Raw genomic sequence first — 21,492 nt, 5'->3', positions numbered from 1 at the left:
ACCTGCTGCCCTGACACAAGCTAAATTGTTTTCCAAGTGGAAACATGAGTTGAAGGATTAACTCCACAAGGGCCTTTCCGTGCAATGCACTGGGATTAAATATTTATGTTGGCAAAAAGCATGTAATGGGCAGCTCCAGATCAGAGATAATGAAATTGAGGTGTGTGGAGAAAGCAGGGGGAGCCCGGGGGCTTGCAGGAGCAGACGGGAGAGGGACCCCAGTGGGTTGTAGTATGCGTGCCTGGGCAATTACTTTTGGTTTTATTAATACCCCACCTGTTTGTGGGGGGACCCCAGCCCCATCGCTGGGAGCTCTGCAGCAGACAAGGGAGTGCAGAAATCAGCCATTCCCATTCCTTGTGTGCACACCAGCGTCAGGCAGGAGGAATTTTCACCTGGGTGGCTTTCACTTAGAGCCACCTGAAGGGAGGAGGGGGCAGGCACTGTCCTGGCAGAGGTGGCTGGGTGGGGAGTAGGGATGAGACCCTCTCTGTGTCATCTCCAAATGATGCACAATCCTAAATCATGAATAGCAGTGATATAGGATCCCTGGCTCTTCCAGACCACTGCAGTCAAGGTTATTTACTGGTGACTGTGTCGTATCAGGCAGCAATGTGGTTTGGATTATAGGGAGGGTTCCTGATCAGGTCAGGAGAAGGTTCATGAGCATGAGCTGGAAGGTCCATGAGAGGCTCCATGATGAATGTTAGGGAGGAGCTCTGCCAGGATGGGCAGCAGGGGAGCACAAGGAGAGGTGATGCAGGAGGGAAGACTTTCCTCTGCTGCAGGAGGAAAACAAGGACTGCCTGCAATGGCAAAAGCCACCGCTCTTTCTCAACTCGTTATTTTTATGAGACAACAACATCTCCCTCTTTCCACCCAACAACAAATCTCGCAGAATGAGGCACAAGGGGGGTGGGAACCCGTGGGACCCAGGCCAGTCTCGGGGCCTCCAGGGAGGGATGAAATGAGGCATGAATGGAGTGTCAGCAGAGAATGGAAATGCACTGGCTCCCAGGCCGGCTCTCCTGTGGGGGGTCCCTGCTCACGATGACAGCACTGCCTCTCATAAACACGCATTTCCTCATCCCCATTTGTTTCTCTCTCTTGTGCAATCTCTTGTACCAGACGGGAATGGGAGCGAGTCCCACTGGTACGTGAATGTGTTACAAAAAACCTTCCCACCCTGCCACCAACGAAGTACTGAGAAAGTACAACAGGGTTTTAAAAGAAAGAAAAAAAAAAAAAAAAAAAAAAGAAAGATGGGGCAGCTGGATGGATTTGCTACTGGCCATGACTTATTGTTCTGAGTGTAAACTCAAGGGCATGGCTGTGCCGGTAGTTTGCAGCATCAACCAGCACTCAGAAGCCTCACTGTACTTGGTGCTCTGCATCCCTCTGGGAAATGGATGCTCCTTCCCCAAATAATTTTCTTGGGTGGAAAACTCGTGACAAAAATAGAAGCAAAGTAACTTGACTGAGATCACATAGTGCTGAAATCAACAGATATCCCAGCTGCAGCCTGCCCAATGTCATTCCTTGTGCTGAGTTTTGTTCACCTGGGGAGTGTGAGCAGTGCTGCTGCTGCCAGTCCCTGGGCATGGACCAGGCTGCTCTTCCCAATCCACACTGCTGGGACAGAGCACACCTGGGATGAGGTGTGACACTAAGGTGTGAGAACAAGGGCAAGTCCCACCATCAAACATCTCCTGGACTAGTGGTGGAGGTTAGAAGGTTTCCTGGACCTGGGCTGCTGGAGCAGGGATGGAGGATCAGCTGTAGCTGCAGAGGAAGAAAAGCTGCAGGGAGTTGCAATCCTTCCCTGCAGAGCGACAGACAAGGGAAGAAACCTGCAGGGAGCAATGCCTCTGGAGCAGCATTTACAGGAGAGTAGGGCTGGCTCCACACCTCTGGAAGCTCCCAAGTACAGTCCCTGCAATGACAAGGAGCTCTCCTGTGGAGACAGTGGGTCTCCAGTCCTGGCTTCTGGGGTAGCAGGGCTCTGGCTCTGGGCTGGTTGGTTGTATAGCCATCATTTCAATAAAGAAATGATTAAAAGAGGGTGGGGAAGGGGGAAAGAAAACCCCAAAACATCTGTTTTACTTCAAATCAGGGAAGATTCCTTTGCTTGCAAGGAATGTGTAAATCACGCCGGGCTGGGAGATGTGCATAACCCTGCCTGAAAGCTCCTCTGCACTTCAAACGAATTCTAACATGCTTACTGGGATTTTGTTTTTATTATTTGTTTCGGGCCCCCCTACCCCTCCATCCTGCCCTCCACCCTCCCTGTCTGCCTGCTGGAGCTGTGAGAATCTCCTGCCCTCTGCCAGTTCCTTGCCCTGTGCCCCTGGATTTGGGAGCCTTGGGGCACAGGGACAGTGGGCACTGCAGATCTGGCTGGCATCCTTCTGGCTGGCACACAGACTCCCTGCCTGCCACCACCTCCATGCCAACACTGAGGCCATTGCAGGGCCCCATTGGCTGCCCTTGAGCTCCCAGAGCCCAGCTGGAGTTTGTCTTATTGGGATCCTGCTGGGATGCTCAGAGGGTCCCCCACTCCCATTATTGCTGGGCTGTTCTGCACTGCTGCCTGTGGAAGTGGCCAGTGGTGCTGGGGACAATCCCAGTGGAGACAGATGAAGAGCTCTGCCCTCAGGAGTGCACAGCCACCTCCCTGTGCCAGCTCTCCAAGGTGACTGTCCCTCAGGCCAAGGACAAGCTCTGCTCCCTGTGGTCAGTGTAGCTCTTGCCTTTCTTCTGAAAGCAGGGGGCCCTACTCTGGTGGCTTTTATAAGAACAGCCATCGACTCGCTCACTGTGGACCACCCACTGCTCCTCAGATGACACTGCCTTTTGAAGTCACTACCAGCCCGGGCTGGATTTCAACCAGCAGTCCAGATGGAAGCCAAGCCTCCAGGAGAATGAGAACAAGCCCTACCAAGGGGATCTCCAGGGGTAGCAAGCTGTGGAGTGTCTGGTTCTTGTTTAGAGGGACTATGAGGTTGGGAGAGACAAAGATTTCCCAATTTGCCAGGGGTCACAACCTTCCTCTTGCCTGTGTCCCCAGGGCTGGCGATGGCCAAGCTCTGCAGAGTGTTGGTAGGTTGAGCAGCAGGGATGGTTAGCTGTGAACATTCCCATTGTGGAGCTCCCTGCAGGGGTCCAGGGCTTTGCTTGTTTCTCCTTTCTCCTTGGCACATCTGGAGGAAGAGTATTCATTCTCTCTCTCCTACTGAATATTTATTCCCTCTCTCCTGCTCATCCCCTGCAGCCACAGCCACCCCAAGCACGGCTGTCTCTTCATGGAGGAGGATGGCAGCCATCCCAGGAGTGGCCCAAGGAAGGTACTGAAGGGATGTGTCACTCTTGGGATAACCCACCTGCCACACAGGACTAATGCTGTGAGTTGAGGATGAAATCCACCCACCCACAGATCACTGCAAAGACAAGCAAAACTTACCCTCAAAGTCCCAACCTCAGCAGAGCTGAGTCTGAGGGCTGCAGAGTGTGGCTGAGGGAACCAGGGTTAGGGTGCCCCAAAGTGATGGGGACAGTAGCAGGTATTGCACAGGAGGAAGAGAGGATGCAGGAGCTGCCAGGGAATACCCTGGAGGGACTGATGTGCTGTGCAGTGCTCTTGAGAAGGCTGTGGCAGGGCCTCAGGGACATGTGGGATGCAGAGCCTGAGGAAAGCCTCCTTTGCTGCACCAAGGACAGCTGGATCCATCACCAGCTCCCACTGGTGTTCTGTAGCCCGAGTGGGGCCAGCCCCTCATCTGGCAGCCCCAGGCACCAACCTGAGCTGTGGCACAGTAAGAATTGTTCCAGCAGCACAAGGAGTCAGAGGCAACCCATCTGACCTCTGTCCAAGGGCTTTGTTGGGCATCCCAGCAGAACAGGGACTCTGGCACTTCATAGACTGTAATGAGCTGCTGTTGCTTCATTGGAGACAAAAGCACCAGCCTGCAGTGCCTTATTATCACCTCCTTCTGGTTCTTCACTCCACCAAAGGATGTTACAATTCAAATTCTGGCTAACATGGGACCTTCTGTGGCCTTTCCAGGCAGTGGGGGGAACACCTTGCTTCAAGCCCTGGGACAGACAGGGAAGATTGTGAATAGCTGGGCCAGTTCTTACCACGTTGCCTTTAGAAACACATCTGCAAATCTTCATCCTCACAGCCAGCAGGACGAAAGCAAGGACATGATGACTGCCAAGAAACACGGACCTCAAACACCCTCTGTCCATCCTCTCCAAGGCTGGTAAATCCATGGTGATCCTGCTTTTTCTGCCATTGTTCTGCCTTCACAACTGGGAACCATCACTATGGGACACCATGGAGTTCTACTGGGGCATCTCCAAGCTAATTAAATTCTCCTTGATCCTCAGAGAGCATCTAGGAGCTAAAGCCCCAGTGTTGCAACATCAGCTGTGTTAATGTTATCTCATGTCAGGGTGGCTGTTTTAGGTGTGTTGTCCTCCTGCAACACCAAGGAGCTGCTCTCTCATCCACATCCCATCTCCATCAGAAGTTCCAAGCTTCTCTCCAGAGAACATTGCTCTGTTCTTCCTTCTTCAGTGGGGTAAAGCTGCTCCTGAAAGGAGGCACTCCAAGAGGGAGGGATGAGGGAGTCATTATCTGCTTCCTGCAACAGTTGGCAAGGATCTGGGGGAGACAAAGGAGGGATTCATAATGCAGAGAAAATTGCAAGGAGGGACAAGTGGCACTGTTGGAGCTCTCAGCCTTGGGGTGGTGATGAAGACACTCTGGGGATGCAGCAGCCAGGAGGGTTCAGACCTTCCTGCACCTTCTGGACGAAGCCATGTCCTGTCTGGCATTTTCCCCTCATTTCCAGTGAAACGCATTTTCACCTAAGGCAGTCTTGGCACTGCTGCTCCCAAGGTGTCCGGCTGGCAGAGGGGCTCCGGGGGAATCTTGGCCGTCCAACACAGGTATCATTCAGGAGCAGGGTTCTTGGGAACAGAAGGTGGCCTGTGTATCAAGGCCTTCTTTCACAGCCATGGCAGTAATGGGAATCACTGCTCTGGTGGGTTATTGACAGGGTTTTGAGAGAAATCTTGGGAAATTGAGATGCCAGGTTGAGGCTGGGAAGGTGAATGCCCTGCTGGGGATTTCTTTGTCAGGTAGACAATAGATCCAGGGAGTAGCAAGGAGTGATCAGGATTTTTAATTAAATTCTTTCTTTCTTTCCCATTCACCCTTTGTTTGGATCTTGTTTAACAAGGATCTGAAACAAAAGAAGGTTGATGAAGTGTTCAAAGGAGAGAGAGCTGAGCCAATCTGCACCATAGCTTGGCTCAGGTGCAGGGCAGATGCTGCTAAAGGGTAGAGGGGAACAGCACCCCAATCTGCCTACCCCAGGTTTTGGCTCTCTATGGCCACACAGCTCAGAGGGCAAGCTCAGGAGACCTGGGGCATGCTGTGACACCCAAGTGACACTGTCCCACACTGCAGCCCTGTAATTCATCAGCAATCACTGGCCCTGCCCTCCTCCCTGTGAGATGTACCATGCTCTCCTGTCACTGTTTTTGAGCATGGCCATGGCATCTGCTGCAATTCAGGCAATCTTACAGTGTGGATAACCCCGGGTGACTTTCCCAGGGTTGACACAAAGCAAAGATGGGCCCCAGGCTGTGCAAGCCTGTCCCCAGCCCCACAGCAGCTCCACCTGCCCTCAGTGTCTCAGAAATCAAGACTCCTCTGTCCTTTCCCTACAGTCTCCCTGATCAAACTGCTTCTGACTGTGCAGAGCAGCCTGTGCCTTCCTCCTGCCTCCTTCCTCCAGTATTTGATGGGCACTGTTTTATCCACTTCCAAAAGGCATCAGACACCTGAGGCATGTCCTGGCAGGTACATCTGACAACTGTGGTCTGGTTTTATTGGGAGGCATCTGTTGAAAGGTAACGATTAGTCTCACAGCATTTTCTGTCCTGGGAGAAAAAGAAGTGTGAATTGTGAGAACAGCTCACTGACAGCCCCATGTATTGGTGTCACGTCAAGGTTTTGACACTCCAGTGTGGCACCAGTTGCTGCTAACCTGTTCCTCCATCACACTGATGGGAACAAGTCAGTTGCCACAGATGGTTAAAAGAAGCTGTTATAAAAGGTGGTTTTCTTGGTTGGTAGAACAGTGAGGAGAGCTTTCTAAAAGATGAGACGTTTTTCAAGTTTGCACTGTCCACTGTTTCCTTGCCGTGGAAAAGCAGAGCCAGAACCAAAGACAATGAACAACAGAAGATGCTTGTGGCAGTGCCAGCCCCAGGGAGATGGGACAAGGATGACCACTGCCCTCTAAAGCTTTGCCCAAATCCCAAGCCTCCAGCAGGGCCTTTGGAAGGGATTCAGTGTGGTCAGTCCCCTGCCAGGACACCATCCCTCCCCTGGCACCATGGACATGGGCATGGCATGAGCGAGCCCAAAGCCAGGGCCCAACAAATAGACCAAGAAATCCTCTCCTTCCCAAAGCCACCCCCTGCTAATTGTCTGCTCAGAATTTGCTGCAGAGACTGGGGGGTTGCTCTCATTTACCTCTCTTAATTTTTTGCAAATCACAGAGTTGTCAATAAGCTCAGCTGCATTCCTGTGGCTTATGTGGACCGGCTGCTTTTTATTTGATTTGATTTCTTTTTAAATTCTAATGGTTTCTGAATTGGGAATGCTTGCACTAAACACACACACACACCCCTTCCCATGTCTGCCCAGGCAGCTGCTGGCAGGCAAGCCCCACTCCTGCTCCATGTTCCTCAATGGAAGTGGCTGGGAAGCTCTGCAGGGGATGTACAAGCCCATGGCAGGGAGTCAGGAGTGGGTGGGTGTCTGCTGGACCACGCACAGCCCATGGTATGTGGCTGGGGCTGAAACACCCACACCTCTTCTCCACCCCACAGCACCCCTGGGCTCCCATGCTGCTCAAGAAGAGTCTTTAAGGGAAACTGTGTGTGCAATTTATGGATGCTTTTAGGGATGAAGCTCACCTGTGGTTATCAGGACAAGGATATATACTCCCTCCAGCAAGCCCCTCACCTTGGTGTCCAGGAGCTGAAGACACCAGACCACAAGAATGGGAGAGAACAGTTTGTTTGGGTCCCATGAGCACGAGGACGTGCTCAGGGCAGGGTGTGATGGGTGTGCTCACACTCCTGTGTGCTCGGGAGCACCGCTCTGGCAGCTCCGCTCCGCACGTCCTGGCACAGCCCCCATCCCTCGTGCCCAGTCTCTGTGCTGAGATCACTGGGCAGCAGGGAAGCAGGGAATGCCAAGAGCTGCTCCACTGAGGGCTTTTAAAGGGAGGCCTCGGCATTGTTTTTCAGCTGGAACAGGAAGCGAGAGGGGCTGGCAAGGCAGGGTGTGATGTGTGTGTGTGTCAGCACGCTGGAGCGTGGGGCTGGGTGCGTGCGAGCCCCGCCGGCCCGGGCTGTGCAGGAGGCACGGACAAGCTGTGATCAACTGGAGAGGGATGGCAGGACGTGCATCCAACACCTCAGCCAAGTCAGGGTTTGTGTTCTCAGGCTGGGCTGGATGGGTGGTGGTAGCCGCGCTGCCAGGGGAGAGAGAATCCGCCGCGCTGCCAGGGGAGGGAGAATCCATCGCGCTGCCTGTGGGACGCCAGCCAGGGTTGCCCTCACCGAGCTGCTGGAGTTAACAGCAAGAGTCTCATGGCTGCAGGAATACAGCTCCAAGCCCTTGGCAGATCAGCCAAGCTCAAGCCAAGCCCCACTGGCAGGAGCATCTTGTGGTTGCACCACTTGGGAAAGCTCAAGGCCATGTTTTTGCGTGACACTGGGCTCTGGAGGAGCAACTCTGCCCTGTCCTTCATTCACAGGGGCTCCTCTCAGAGCCTGGGTTGGCCACACAGCCATCGCTGCTGGATGCAGCCAGCTCCCAGTAGACACATGCTTAGCCAGCGTGGGGGTTTGGCATCTGTGGGAGTGCTAATTGAGCTCCTTATCAGAGCCTTTCTCTGCAGCCCAGGCAGCCCCTTGTGGTACAGCATCTCACTGAGCAGCTGCACCAGCCCAAAGGCCTCAGCAAGAGCAGACAAGGCAGACCAGAAATGCCTGTGGTATCTCTGTAGGATATAAAGAAACCAGCAGCCGAGCTAAGGAGGGTCAGGCTCAGAAGTCCTTATCTCACTTCCCGCAAATAAGGATCATGAGTAAAGCACTCAAACGTCACGAGCATCGTGAGAGAGAGTTAAAAAAACATGTTGTCTATAAATAAGTAACATGTTTTGAGCTTTCAGTCTCAGCCTTAAGGTTTTTTTTGCCTTTATAAATTTGTATTTTGGGTTATTTTCTCTGCATTGAGAAAGGATAGAAACATTCTTTCTTGGGTTTTAAATCTCTTGAAATGCAATGGACAATCTCAGCAGTCATTGGGTTCCAGGAAGTGAAGGATTAACATCCCCCTCTTGTTTTCTCTTCCTCCCCCCCCAAGAAGCACCTTGACCCTAGTGATAAAACTCAGCCTTCAGCCAACATTGGGTGGGGAATCTACAAGGAAGGTATTGACATTTCATGAGGCCAAGTGTTGATTGGTACCTATCTCCCCCTGAAAGCTCCTTCAGGTCCCAATAGATTTGAATTTAGAAGTAATAATTTAACCAGCATTACTTTATAGGACTTTGTCTGCTGTGATGTGCTGCAGAGGTGGCAGCATTTCCAGGCATGGAGAGATGATCCCTGCCAAGAGCATATGTTTGGACCTCTTTGAAACCTCTTCAGGTAAAATACATCCTAGTATTTCTAGAAATACAAGTCTTTGTATTGGGTCTTACTGAAGGCATGGGTGAAAAAGAGAATCAGCTGAGAGACAGCAGCAGGAAGCTTGGAGGTCCTGTGGAAAGCACCGGGAGAAGATGAGGAAATGTCGTGAGGAGAGTTTATCGCTAAACAGAACACCTCCAGGTTATAAAGGAGCTTCTGCCAGATCATAGCTACCATATGGCATTCCAGGTTGTCTGATATGGTTTCATGCAATGACTGTAGGTCTGAGACCTTTTAGTTTCTGGCTTTGACTTCACCCCAGAGATCTCTGCCTTGGGCAAAGCACTCAGAACTGCTCTTTGGCCTCATTTATTTACAAATTATCGGGGTTGGCCTGTTCAAGTGCAGCTCCATCCTCATCAGTGGGGATGATGCCTGGCTTGGTCCTTGGCCCACGGTGCTGTAATAGATTTAAGTGGGGCAGGAGGATCTCCATGGAGTGCTGCAAAATCCCACCTTGTCCTTGGCTTAGCTCCCTCCCTCAGTGTGATCACTTTGATTTTCTCCTGGTTTGGCATGTAGATGCAGGATCATGGGTTGGTTTGAGTTAGAAGGAACCTTAAAGCTCACCTCATTCCAACCCTCTACCATGGGTAGGGACACCTTCCACTATCCCAGGTTGCTCCAAACCTTGTCCAACCTGGTCGTGAAGACTTCCAGGTGTGAGGAGTCCATGACCTCTTTTGGTAACCTCACCACCTTTATTGTAATGAATTTCTTCCTAATACCTTACCCAACCCTATCCTCCTTCAGCTTAAAGCCACATCCCCATCCCTCCCATGCAGTGGTGGTCTCTCCTGCCACTGGCCACCCCACTGATATCCCACTGGGTCCTAGGCTGCTCCTTGCCTGCATCTGCTGAAGGTTTCCAGCAGGATGGGAATTCTGGGTTTGCACAGAGAGACAGGTCTCTGCACTCCCTTCTTTTAATTGTCTGTTTCCGGGAATAAAGGAACAAAAGTAAACCCCAGCACTCTGCACAGTGCCATTAACTGGCCATAAAAGTGTTTTGCTGCAGAGGGTGGGTGGTCAAGTGGTTTGAGAACAAGATTGGAAACCATCATCTCCCGAGTTTCCAAACTGTTCATGTCATTGAGCCTCTCCGGGGCACGATGCTTCACCCCATATGTCTCTGTTTACTGTCGATAAAACAGAGCTATTAATACTGCTGTGCTTCAGGGTGATCTTTTGGACTGTAATTAATGTTAAAACCTTCTGAGGTCACTGGCTGGAAGGAGCTGGAGAGGTGCAATGGCTGTGTGCTGCTGGGCTGCCAGCCTCCAGCACAGCTGGGTTGATTGGTGCTGGGTCCAAAACATCTCATTCACAAGGAATGGAGATAAAAGAGTTTCCTCTAAGGTTCTTAAAAGAGGACTGGCTCCAGGTGAGGTAAAGCAATTGGGTTTGTTCTCAAAAAAAGAATTTTTGACAAGATCAAAATCACTTTGATTCTGATTTTTTTTTCCATTTACATTGTTGTTTTTTGGGTTTTTTTCCCTTACATCATAAAAAAAGAAAATAATAAAAAAAAAATGTAATGAGGGCTTGTTTTTTGACATCTGTTTTTTAACCCAGGCCTGACCAAGAGAGATGCTCTTGCTCTTGGCAGCTGAGTGACTTTGTTCCTGTGTGAGCTGGGCAGAGGAGAGAAGTGCAGTCAAAAGGCTCACACAGGTCTTCAGCATCACCCAAAGGGGTGGATGTGCTTCAACACCCAACCAATCCTCCTGACCCCACTGGTGATGGAATAGGTGAAATGGGCACTAATTGCTGAATATTACAATTATGTTTTGATAAAAGTCTTCTGTTTTCCAAGGAGAGTGCTCTGGCACAGATTGCCTCAGAGCTAATGGAACCAGCCTGAGCCACTGCAGGCAGAGCAGAGGTTACACATTAGCTCTGCTCACCCTTTTCCCAAAGCAAACACAGCAGCACAGGCACTGTGGCTTGGCAGGTGACCCCAGCATGGGGATGGGGAGCAGCTCCCAGCAGGTCCCTGATGTCAAACCCTCTTATTGCTTGTTGTGCTTCTGCTGATGAGCAGGAAGAGCCCTGCAGTGGGTGGGCAGCAGGACTTCTGGGGTCCCTGCCCTGTTCTCCTGCTGCAGCTCCTCATCTCCCGGGACTGGAGTCCCCCTGCCCAGCACTGGGTGCCCCTGTTGGTGCTGCTGAGACACAAACCTTCCCTGCTCCCAGGAGGAGACTCCTCACTCCACTTGGACCTCCTGTGTGCTGAAGGGAGGGAAAGGACTGGTGGCACCTATAGGATGGGATGCAAAGCCCTGCAGCCAGACTCCTGCAGGGAATTCTGTGTTGGCCTATTGCTCTGTGTGTCCCTCAGTGAGAACAGCCTGTGTGTGGTACTTGTGAAGTGGCACAGGGTGGATGTCCTTCTTGAGGTGCTCCCACTCTGAGCAACACTCCCGGTGAGTTGAGGAGAATGATGTCATGCCAGAAGGATTAAACAGCCTTTCCTTGGGTGAGCTGAGTGACTGCGACCCCTGCCTGCCCCAGCTCTGTGAAAATGGGAGCTGTCCCTGCACACAAGTGAGATCCTTGGCAGTCTGCTGGCATCCTTTCAGACAGCAAACATTGTTAGGGAGCTAATGCTGATTGCTTAGAGGGAATCTGTCCTGTGCTGGGAATTGCTACCGTGCAAATGTCAGCTCTTATCAGCCACATGTGGGATGTGCAGGGCCTGCAGGGAGGAGAGAGGGGGCTGGCAGTGCTCATGTGTGGGGTGAGGAAGAGGGAGGCATTGCTTCTGTCACTCCCCAAGGATGCTAAGGACTTAGAACCATTCCTTAAATAAACATACCTCAGGGTCTCAATCCCATTTAAGCTTCAGCTGCTTTTATGACACTCCTTGCACTCACTTTCAAGAGCTGGTCAGTTTTACCTCAGGCTAAGGAGGGGTGGTGTGTTATTTCTCAGGCTGGGCACCCCAGCACCAGGAATCTCAGACCTCTGAGGGGTTCAAACCAGCCCCTGCACTTTGTCAAAGCCAGCTTGGGTTGCCATGCCCAGCTCGGAGTGAATAAATATGAACTGATGCCCTTTGGGAGAGTGGACAGAAGATTGTCACCCCTGCTGTGAAGAAGCATTCTCATCTTGGAGCTTTGATGCCCTGAGCAGGACTCTGAGCTCAGCATCCCGGGACGTTCCATGCAGCCACAGCCTGTTTATTCAATGCTCCATCGGGCACAAAAGCCATATTTTACTGTCAGATGCTCTCCATTAGCTTCAAGTGTGAAATTATCATTCCCACCCTTTTTCCAGCCCCACCCTTGTGAGGAAATGAGGGAGCAAACAACTCAAGGGCAGTTCACAGGATGAGTAGGAGCTGTCACTTGTCAGCACGGAGCCCGCTCATGGCAAAAATTACTGCCCTGCTCCCAGAAGGCCAGAGAGGAGCCCAGCTCACAGACACCACTGTGTTATAATGTTCACATCAGTGCATGGCAGAACAACACCGAGGTGTCTGCACCTCTCTGCAGTCAGGAGGATTCAGGGTGCAGCCCCACAGGGGTCCCTGGGATAGGGGGAGAGGAAATGGAGCTCAGCAGATTCCAGAAAGGGTAGAAGTGGTCTGTCCCCTCAGCCCTGGTTCCTGTCACTGGGTTCTCCACTGTTCCAAGAGATCATCTCACATCTCCTCGAGATGCCCAAAGTGACTGATAGTGCCTGGACCACATTTTCCCTTTCTCTTCTGAAGGCCAGTTCCCTTAACAACCTGGTGGTGTGGGACTGAAGGCATCAAGACATTGTTTTCCTTTTGCTTCCTGCCTTCCAGATTTACCCTGTATGCAGTGGACACACGAGGGAGACACTCAGAGCTGAGCACGGTCACCCTGAGGACAGCGTGCCCACTGGTGGACGACAGCAAGGCAGAAGGTCAGTGTTCAGGTGCCAGGTTCCACGCCAGGAGGCATTTCCTGCTAATTCTGATTTTCCTCTTTTCACTGTGCTCCCACAAATCTGTCCAGGCCCTTCTCTCCCAGAGGGAAGGCTCCTTTAAATTCACCCGTGGGCACAGGGATGTTCATCTGGGGAGGGGTGACAAATTGCAGGAGTGTCCAGGGGCAAAGTCTCCTTGTCTGGGCAGCTGATGACTCTGCGATGCCCCACAGGCATCCTTCCCATTCATGGCTGTGGGAGGTGGTGCTGTGTGTCTGACACAAGCCCCCTGGAAAAAGAGCAATCCCTTCTCACAAACCTGAGAGAAGCAGCCCTGGCTGGGCAATGCTTTGGCTGTTTGAAGGGATGCTGGGGGCAGCTGGATCAGTTTGGGAACAGAAATATTGACAAAAGCTCAGCTACTTTTGCACATTTGCATTGTTCATTTTTAAAGCTGATCCCACTTGTCCTTACACCCAAAACAGAACACCTGGCTGATTTTAGATTTAAAAGGATTCCTCTATGTGACCATCATGTTACCTGATCTCTTTCTTGCTTTCTGTTGGGAATATCATACAAAAAAAAAAAAAAAAAAAAAAAAAAAAAAAAAAAAAAAAAAAAAAGGTTAGTGCTTAGTTCCATGTTCAATAAGAAAAACATTCCCATGGATAAACAGCAAACAAGAGACCAAGGAGAAAGGAGATACAGTTCTGTGCATTTCTCATCTCCAAAGAGAGATTTTGTTTCTACAGCAGAGAGTTAACACTCTTGTTTAACACATCTGAGCTGCTGCAGACGATGCCCACAATGATGGGATGCTGTATTTCTGGCTGAAGGGCCATCCTGGGATCAAGTGTTGATTTCTTCTTACTCTTTAGCACCATAGCTGGGAATGGCTTTTGGTTTGGTGAATTTGGGAAGAGCTTGCCTGCCCTTCCTAGGAGGATAAGGCTGTCTGCCTGTCCTGGCAGCTTTTTGCCTCTCCTCCTTCTGCTCCTTCATGGAGTACTGCTGGAGTCTTTGGGGCAGCTTTGCTCATGCAGGGCACTCACTGCAGGATCAGCCTGAGGAAATGCTGAATGCTCTTCAGCCACTGAACCCCATTGCAGGCAGCCCCAAGGGCCTGGCAGCCACCCCAGCTGCCTGCCCCTGCTGCCAGGGTCTCTGCTCCTCCTCTTCCCATGTTAGCACCTTCAGCTGGTCATTAATCCCATGCCCTGATCCTTTCCAGAGATAGCTGACAAAATCTACAACCTCTACAACGGCTACACGAGCGGGAAGGAGCAGCAGACAGCCTACAACACCCTCATGGAAGTCTCTGCTTCCATGCTCTTCCGAGTGCAGCACCACTACAACTCCCACTACGAGAAGTTTGGAGACTTTGTCTGGCGCAGTGAGGACGAGCTGGGGCCCAGGTAACTGTCCCCTCCCTGTGTCTTGCCCTGCCCCATGCCCAGAGCACCCCTCTGCTTGGCCACTGGGGTTGTGACCCCCCTGCCTTCTCCTTGTAGCCCTTTTGGTGTTCACCAAGCTGTCCTGCATCCCCTTGGACCCCCAGGTCCTGCTCAGTCCTTGGATGAATGCTGGTGGGACACCTGGCAGCTGGGTGATCTTTGCATGAATGTTTGTATCACCCAGCTTGAACCAAGTGGGTGACTCTTTGAGTGAGCTGGGGCCTTGGAAACACTGAGGAGTGGAGGGCAAAGGGTGTCATATAGGCCTGGAAGTTTTTTCCTTCTCCCTTTGTTCCTACCTGCTTGTTGGCTGTGGCTGAGGATCCCTCCATAGTACCAGGATGACAGCTCACAACTGTTTACACTCCTTCTGGACATAGATCCAAGCTGGCCTGGGGCTTGTCCTCCTCCAGAGATGACCTTGGTCATAGTTTCTTTGGTAGTTCATTGGCCTCTGGCACAGAGCCATTCTCATCCTTCCCCCTCTGATAACACTGCAGGCTTGTTTGTCCTTTGCAATTGTTCCTTTTTCTCTGAATCCCTGTAAGAACGCATCTTTATTTTCTCTGTTATTTGAGATCCATCCCACTGAAGGATGCTCTAACCTGATACTGCATCAAGCTGTGGGACAGCAGGGTGACATTTAAACAGCCACTTCCAGGGCCCAGCTACATCTGGAGCCCATGGTCAATTTGGCTGCTGTCTGTTGTCCTCACTGAGCCAGGGGAGCTCCTCACAGCACTCCTCTGCCTTGTTCTGTGCTTGAGAAATATGTGACTTGCAGCCAAGGGGATGGATCTATAAAAGCCAAGGCAGGCAGTGCCAGGCTCGTGACAAGAGCGAAGCTCTGCCATCCAGCCTGGACAGCAGCAGAGGCACTGACATAGCAGGAGACAACCAGGATTTTTATCCTTTTTTTTTTTTGCCAAGGGACGCCATCTCGTAACAGAATTTTAATTGACAGACTGTTGTCCTTCCCAGGGGGACGTGCATTTTTGTACCTTGAAATGTTTATCAGATGAGCCTCGGCTTCACAGCAAACGCTCGCTCGTAAAACGGAGCGACAAGAGCGGAGTCGATTGCCTCTGTGTAATAAATACATCACACTGAGGTCCTCGTGAGCCCAGTTTCCATGAAAGCCACAGGTTACTGCAAACAGCTGCTGGCAAGAAGACACACTGACAGCCAGATGTCCCAACCAGACCGTTTACATTAAGGAGACATTAAAAACTTAGCTCATAGGTGGCCCTAAACCAGCACTTTCCGTGGTCAGCAGCATCGCAACACCTGGCTTGCCTCATCCTGCTCATCTCCTCTAGCAACAGCAGCCCCTTTCCTGCTCCCCCCATTCCCCTCACAGACACCGAGTGAATCTCACACAGATAATTTGTTCCAACAAGCCAGAAGAATCTGTCTAAATCAGTGAACTTTAATGCTACTGTGCATCTAGACCTCTGGATCCATGCAGCCAGCATGCTGCTCACACAGCTATGGGAGATTTCACTATTATTTTCTCTTACTGTGTTTTCAGGATGATTCTTATGACCACTGCAAGCAGGGTATGGCTTTTAGGAGGGGGCAGAACAAATAATTAAGTTGTATTTTCTTTCCATGCTCCTATTTGTGGCTGCCAGCAACTCTGGAGTCTGTATGTGGCATCAGCCCAGGGCTCATAACCTGTCCCCTGCTCCAGCCAGTCACCCAGGCAGGCAGCTGGGCTGACCAGGGGACATGAAATGCATCTCCAGAGCATCTGGCTTCTGGTACAATGAGGAATGTAATGTTCTGATGGGAGGCTGTGATAAGAGGCCATCAAGTCCTGGACTCACTGTCCTTGCACACAAGGGTCTGAAAGACCCAGGTCAGTTCTCAGTAGAGTGAAAAATCTGAATTTATGACAAAACCACCTCACATAGGAACACAACAGCCAGGCAGCCACCCTCTCCCTGCAGTCTCAGGAGTCTCATCCTTCCTTCCAGCCCAGGTATCATTTTTAATGGCTCCTTCATGCTGCTTTGCCCTCTTTTAGTGCTTCCCTCTGAGGCAAGGCAGGGCAGGGTTTGGCTGGCTCTGGATATATTTTCATCCCACATCAGCCCTCAAGGTGAGTGTTGGCTGTTCCCTGTGCAGCTGGAGGGGACAAACATCCCAGCAGGAGCACCCCTGGCGCTGGGCAGAAAAGGAAGCTCCTACTCTTGGGAAAATCCTTGCAGAGCTGGGGTTGGCAGCAGGGACCTCAGAGCCCTGTCCCCTGTGCAGTGGGAACACTGGTTCATGCAGGAGCCCTTGGAAAGTGCCCTGGCAGCAGACACCCATCCCCTCCCTTTTCCTCTCCTCCACCATGCCATGAGGCACTGCAGGGGGAAGTGGCTGCTTAGAGCTGTCACTATTTTTAAATCCCCCTCTTCATCATTTGTGACTGTGCTGTGACCTCCTAAATCCACCACCTAAGTGCAGTCCAGAATCAGTCCCTGGCTCCTGTGGTGGGCATGTGGTGGGAGAGAGGGCACTGCTGGCCCACACCAACATGAAGGCATCCCCATCTGGGCTGTGGGGTGAGGGGGAAGGGGGTCACTTCATCCCTTTGGGGACTGAGAGCTTGAGGTCTGGCCACAGGCATCCAGGAGAGTGACTCCCCTCTCGCTCCCCTGCCGCCCCCTCCCAATTCCTGCCCTTTAATAAGGCAATAAATTGCCATTTCTGGCAGGGATGAGGTTGGTCAGCATTTAGGAAGATTTCATTTCCAGTATTTGAAAAGGTGGTCGTTCTGACCCGGCAGCCCTCCGTAGGGAGCACTTGGGTAATACCCAGGGCTTGATTTATGGTGTTAAATTGGCAGCCCAAGAACTGCTCCTGTAATTTATTGCCCAGTCTTCACCAGAAAGCCTCTCTCTCTTTCTCACCCCTCCCCTCACCCACTCTGTCTCTCCTCCTCCTTTTTTTTTTTTTTAAGAGGGAACAGCTGACAGCCGAAAGCTAAATCTAACATTTACACATGACTTCATTATCCCGCTAAAATAAATGACTCAGAGCGGTGAAACCCATCAAAACTTGGAGCTTTGGCACTGGACATCAAAAGCAAGGGGCCTGATTCCCTCTCCCCCATCACCCTGTCTCTGTGACCACAGAGTTTTCAGTATCTCACAGGGCCAACTCATCATGTGCCACATCCCGTCCTTAAGCACAGGTTTTTCCTGGGGTTGGCTGCACAGAGTGAGCTGTGGATGCGGCAGGTGTGTGGACACAGTTCCAGGAGAATCACAGCCTCTGGCACAGCAGGCATCAGCAGGTTGGGGTGGTTTTGACCCCTGAATTTCTTGCCATCCTTGAAGTTCTTCTCACACATAGGCCTGGATGAGAGGCCTGAGTGTATATCAGGAAACAAGAACAACGTGGCGAGGTCTAGCAATATCCAGGAGATCATTAAAGTGTAGTGGAGCAAGTAATGAAACTGAGAAGGTAGAGAAGGCCAAGGGAAGTGGAGGCAAAAGCAGGTTGTGTGGGAGAAAAGTGAGGGATGGGTGAAGAAAGCCACAGAGGGCAGGGTAGGGGAAGTGGTGAAAAGGCAATAGAGGAAGGGCAGACCATGGCTCGCAGGCAGCCACTGGCCTAATGAGACATCCACTTCTTGTGTTGTCGTTGGTTACCCACCACAGGGGGTTTGCCTCATGGCCACTCCTCATTTCCCCCCTCTTTCTGTGGCTGGAAGAGGTCTTGTGGTGAGCTGGAATAGTAACCAGTTTGGGGGGACAATCCAGATTGCTTGCTTGGCCTTTGAATAAACAACATCCCCATGTTGGCACAGTGTTCAGGTCCATGGACACAAGCACAAGCTAAAGGGCTGGGGAAAGGGCCAGTACTCCATTTTGGCAGTAGAGCTGCTTTATGATAAATCAGGGTGATCGTGGAGTTGTGGCCTTAGAGAGATGAGAGTTCTCCTCTGTGAGGGTGCTCTGCTGAGTGATCTCCTCCTGAGCATGGCCAGCTGACACAAAAGTCCATCCCATAAGGTGATGTGGGTCCTGTGTTTGTTCAGCCTTCCCTGAAAGGGAGAACCAGTGCAGATGTTAAGAAACTGCACTGCTCCCAACGTGAGGATGGAGAGCACTGGAGGGATCACCAGCTCCTGACTTCAGGAACAGGTCAGAAGAAATTCATACAGGCAGGTTGATCCCAGCAGGAAGTGGCACAGGTGATGGCTTTTGGTCCCTTCCAGCTGCAGTGACTGTGATTTGTTGAAGTTTGGCAACCGTAGTGACAATCACTACAGAGTTTGGCTTGCTGGTGAGCTGAGCTTGAATCAATCAGTCTTCACTGAAAGCACCTAATGCCATCATGGAATTTGTAACTCCAAGAAGCACACAGGACCTGTTCCTGGCAGTGTGTCACGTCTTGGTGTGTGGTGGGAGCACCAGATGCTGTGGAAGGTCATGTGGCTGCTACAAAGAGTAACGTGAGTAGAGGTGTTGTGTCAGAGCTGGGCACAGCTCAGCCCATGACGTCATTATTATAGATGTGTGTAGCTAACGAGGCTCAAATTGCCCAGTCTGGCTTGTGTCTTTGTGCATTAAATGGATAAATCCATTTAAATGGATAAATCCATTTAAAAATTAAATGGATATCCATAAATGGATATCAAGGGAGTGTTGTCCAAGAAGAACCAACTTCCTTTGTTCTTCCTTTGCCCTCAAAGCTGACCCAGAGCACATCACCCTGGGGAGGAGTGGGGGGACAGTTTTCCACGTGCAGCCCTGGAGGAGCAGTGGTTTCCTGCAGCCTTTCATCCAGTGTTCCCACTCTGGAGGGAGAGGTCTGGGCTGGCTGGGGGTGCCAGCTGAGGATGCCCTCTCGCCTCCTGCCGCCGTCTCTGCCCTCTGCTCTGGCGCTGAGGTGACCCTGACCAGCCCTTCCCTGGCATCCCATCCCTGGACATCAGGCTCCCCACACTCCCCCCGGGCTGGGAGCTCACAGCCCGAGCTGCAACACCACTCAGCTTTCATAATCAAATAATCCCCATGTTTATGCCTTGCTGACTGACAGTGCTGCCCCTGACATATCATTATCGGGAATTTACATTCCTGCAGGAACTGCGAAATCCCCGACTCCTGAATCCAGAGCTTTCCTGTGGCACCAGAGGGAGAGGAAATAATCTGTGATCTTGAAACTTTCAGACCACTGAAGTAAACCCTCTTCCCTGCCTTTGTTTGGTTTAGCACTTTGCAGACTCCCACTAGGGGATTCTTGGTTTCTAACGGGTTTATTTTGTTTTGTCTTAATGTGTTGTGCTTTTTTTCCTCACTCTTGTAGTCAGTCTTGTCAGTCCTGTTGGGCTGTTTACCTCCTGAAGACTTGGGAAATCAGGAAAGGGAGGGCTGTGCTAATCAGTCAGGGGCAGGAAGGTGCTGGGGGTCTCACCAGGGGCCAGGTGAGGCCGGCTGGAGCTGGCCAGGATCGTATGGTGGTGGTGACAATCTAGCTGGGGTAGACTGTCCCCGGGGCACACAAGCTGCTCCAATGGGTCAGACCTGATGTCTTGGTGCTGTAATATGATAGATATACCCAGAACTTTGGGAAAAACAGAGCTTCTCTCCACTTGGAACAAGACAACGTCTTAGGCGATGGGTCTTGTCCATTCTTGCCACAAGACAGAGCTGTTGGCAGAACGCAAAGTCCTGACTCCTGGTCTCCCCTGTGCCTTGCTTGCACTGCCCTGTCCCCATCTGTGTCCCCTCCAGGAAGGCTCACCTGATCCTGAGGAGGCTGGAGAAGGTCAGCAGCCACTGCTCGACGCTGCTGCGCAGTGCCTACATCCAGAGCCGCACCGAGACCATGCCCTACCTGTTCTGCCGCAGCGAGGAGGTCCGGCCGCCCGGCGTGGTCTGGTACAGCATCCTAAAGGACACCAAAGTCACCTGCGAGGAGAAGATGGTCTCCATGCTGCGCAACACCTACGGGGAGTCCAAGGGGCGGTGAGGGAAGGAGCAGGCCTGGAGCTGTGGGAGGCAAAGGGACTCTGAGGAGTCGAGGACTCGTGGTGTGCGGAGTGGCTGGTGGGGTTTGGGGTCGGGTGATGTTCAGAGGGGGTGGAAGGGGGACAGCGAGGCCAAACAGGACTTTCTCACACAGACGGCAGAGAAACAAGAAATGAGCAAGCTGGACTTTAATTTCTTTTCCTTTTTTTTTTCTTTTTTCTTTTTTCTTTTTTTTTTTTTTTTTTCTATTTTTTCAAGAGCGAAAAAAGAAGGAGAAAAAAAAAAATTACCTAATTTGACTCAGCATAAAAGCCTCTCCTTTTTAATCTTTTCTTACTGAATTTCCTGGACTACACCCTCCAAAACCCTGGGAGGAGGAGATACCCAGTCGAAGCCAGGGCCAGGCAGAGGGGAGCAGGGTGATCCCCTCCCTGCCCGCCCTGCCTGCCCTGCCAGCGGGCAGCAGCTGTGGGGGCGAGGGGCCCCGGTGCCGTGGTGGCCGAGGACGCCAGGAGGAGGTGGCGTGGCTGGCCGGTGACACCAGCGAGGGTCCCGGGGCGGGAAGCCAGGCGGGACGCTGCAGGCAAGCTGGGCTTTTGTACCGCTCCGAGCGGGCGGGATGGCTCCGGGTGCAGCCTTCGTTCGCAAGGCTCCCGGCAGCTTGTTCTGTGCATTAAAGATTCATATTAAGTCCATCCTCGCTGCCTCCCTGGTGTTGTTCCTTCTTGACTCAGTCTCACCTCTGCTTGGGCGCCCGTGGGGTTTCACTCCTGGGATGTGGCTGAAGATGAGGGAGCCCAAGGTGGATGCAGGGAAAGGAGGGAAAAGTGCAGCCTTTCGCACAGGGTCCTCCCCTCCTCAACACCCAGCGAAGCCACTGGTCCCAGTGGGAGATGGAAGTGTGTGGGAAAGCCCAAGAAGAAAGCCAGGGGCTAAAAAGACATGGAGAATCTGGTTTCTTTTACTGTCAGATGTGGGTTAGGCTGGCCCGGGCTCCCTGTGGGTAATGGATTTCTCAGCCTGGTAGCCAAACCAAAAAGTGCAGGAGGGTGAGAGGGGGAAAAAAAAATACAAAAATCAGATCAGCTCAAAGGTTTTTCCTTTTTAAAGCAGAACAACGAACCTGGAGAGGGAAGAGAGAAGAGTGTGCATTGAATGAATCTGTTTAGTCAGCCCAAAGTAAATAGTTTTGTTTAGGTTTTCAGGTTAGTTAACTCTTTAACATCAAATCAAACAAACAGGAGGTGAGTTTCAAAGCAAAAATGTTTGGAAACCAAACAACTGTGTGGAATTTGATGTGGAGGAGCTCCAGCCAAAGACCTTTTTCTTCTTGAGCTAAATGTATTTGCCTGGTTTGTGCCCACTTGGATAATTCTGATTGT

At 51.5% G+C, this 21,492-nt stretch overlaps 1 protein-coding gene across 1 annotated transcript in view; it reads left to right on the top strand.

Moving 5' to 3' along the window:
- The window catches only part of ASTN2 (astrotactin 2), a 281,232-nt gene extending 260,392 nt beyond the window's left edge, over positions 1 to 20,840 (top strand). Inside the window, exons 21-23 of the mRNA XM_083875651.1 lie at positions 12,581 to 12,681; positions 13,916 to 14,099; positions 19,874 to 20,840. Coding sequence (XP_083731777.1) covers positions 12,581 to 12,681; positions 13,916 to 14,099; positions 19,874 to 20,111 — 523 coding nt within the window. The 3' untranslated portion in view covers positions 20,112 to 20,840. The remainder of the gene's footprint in view (positions 1 to 12,580; positions 12,682 to 13,915; positions 14,100 to 19,873) is intronic.
- Positions 20,841 to 21,492: the final 652 nt, after the last annotated feature.

This window comes from Zosterops lateralis, assembly GCF_965231275.1.
Source record: "Zosterops lateralis genome assembly, chromosome: 20".
NCBI classification, from domain to species: domain Eukaryota; kingdom Metazoa; phylum Chordata; class Aves; order Passeriformes; family Zosteropidae; genus Zosterops; species Zosterops lateralis.
Note: the sequence above shows the minus strand (reverse complement) of the source record. Positions and strands in the feature narration are given on the sequence as shown.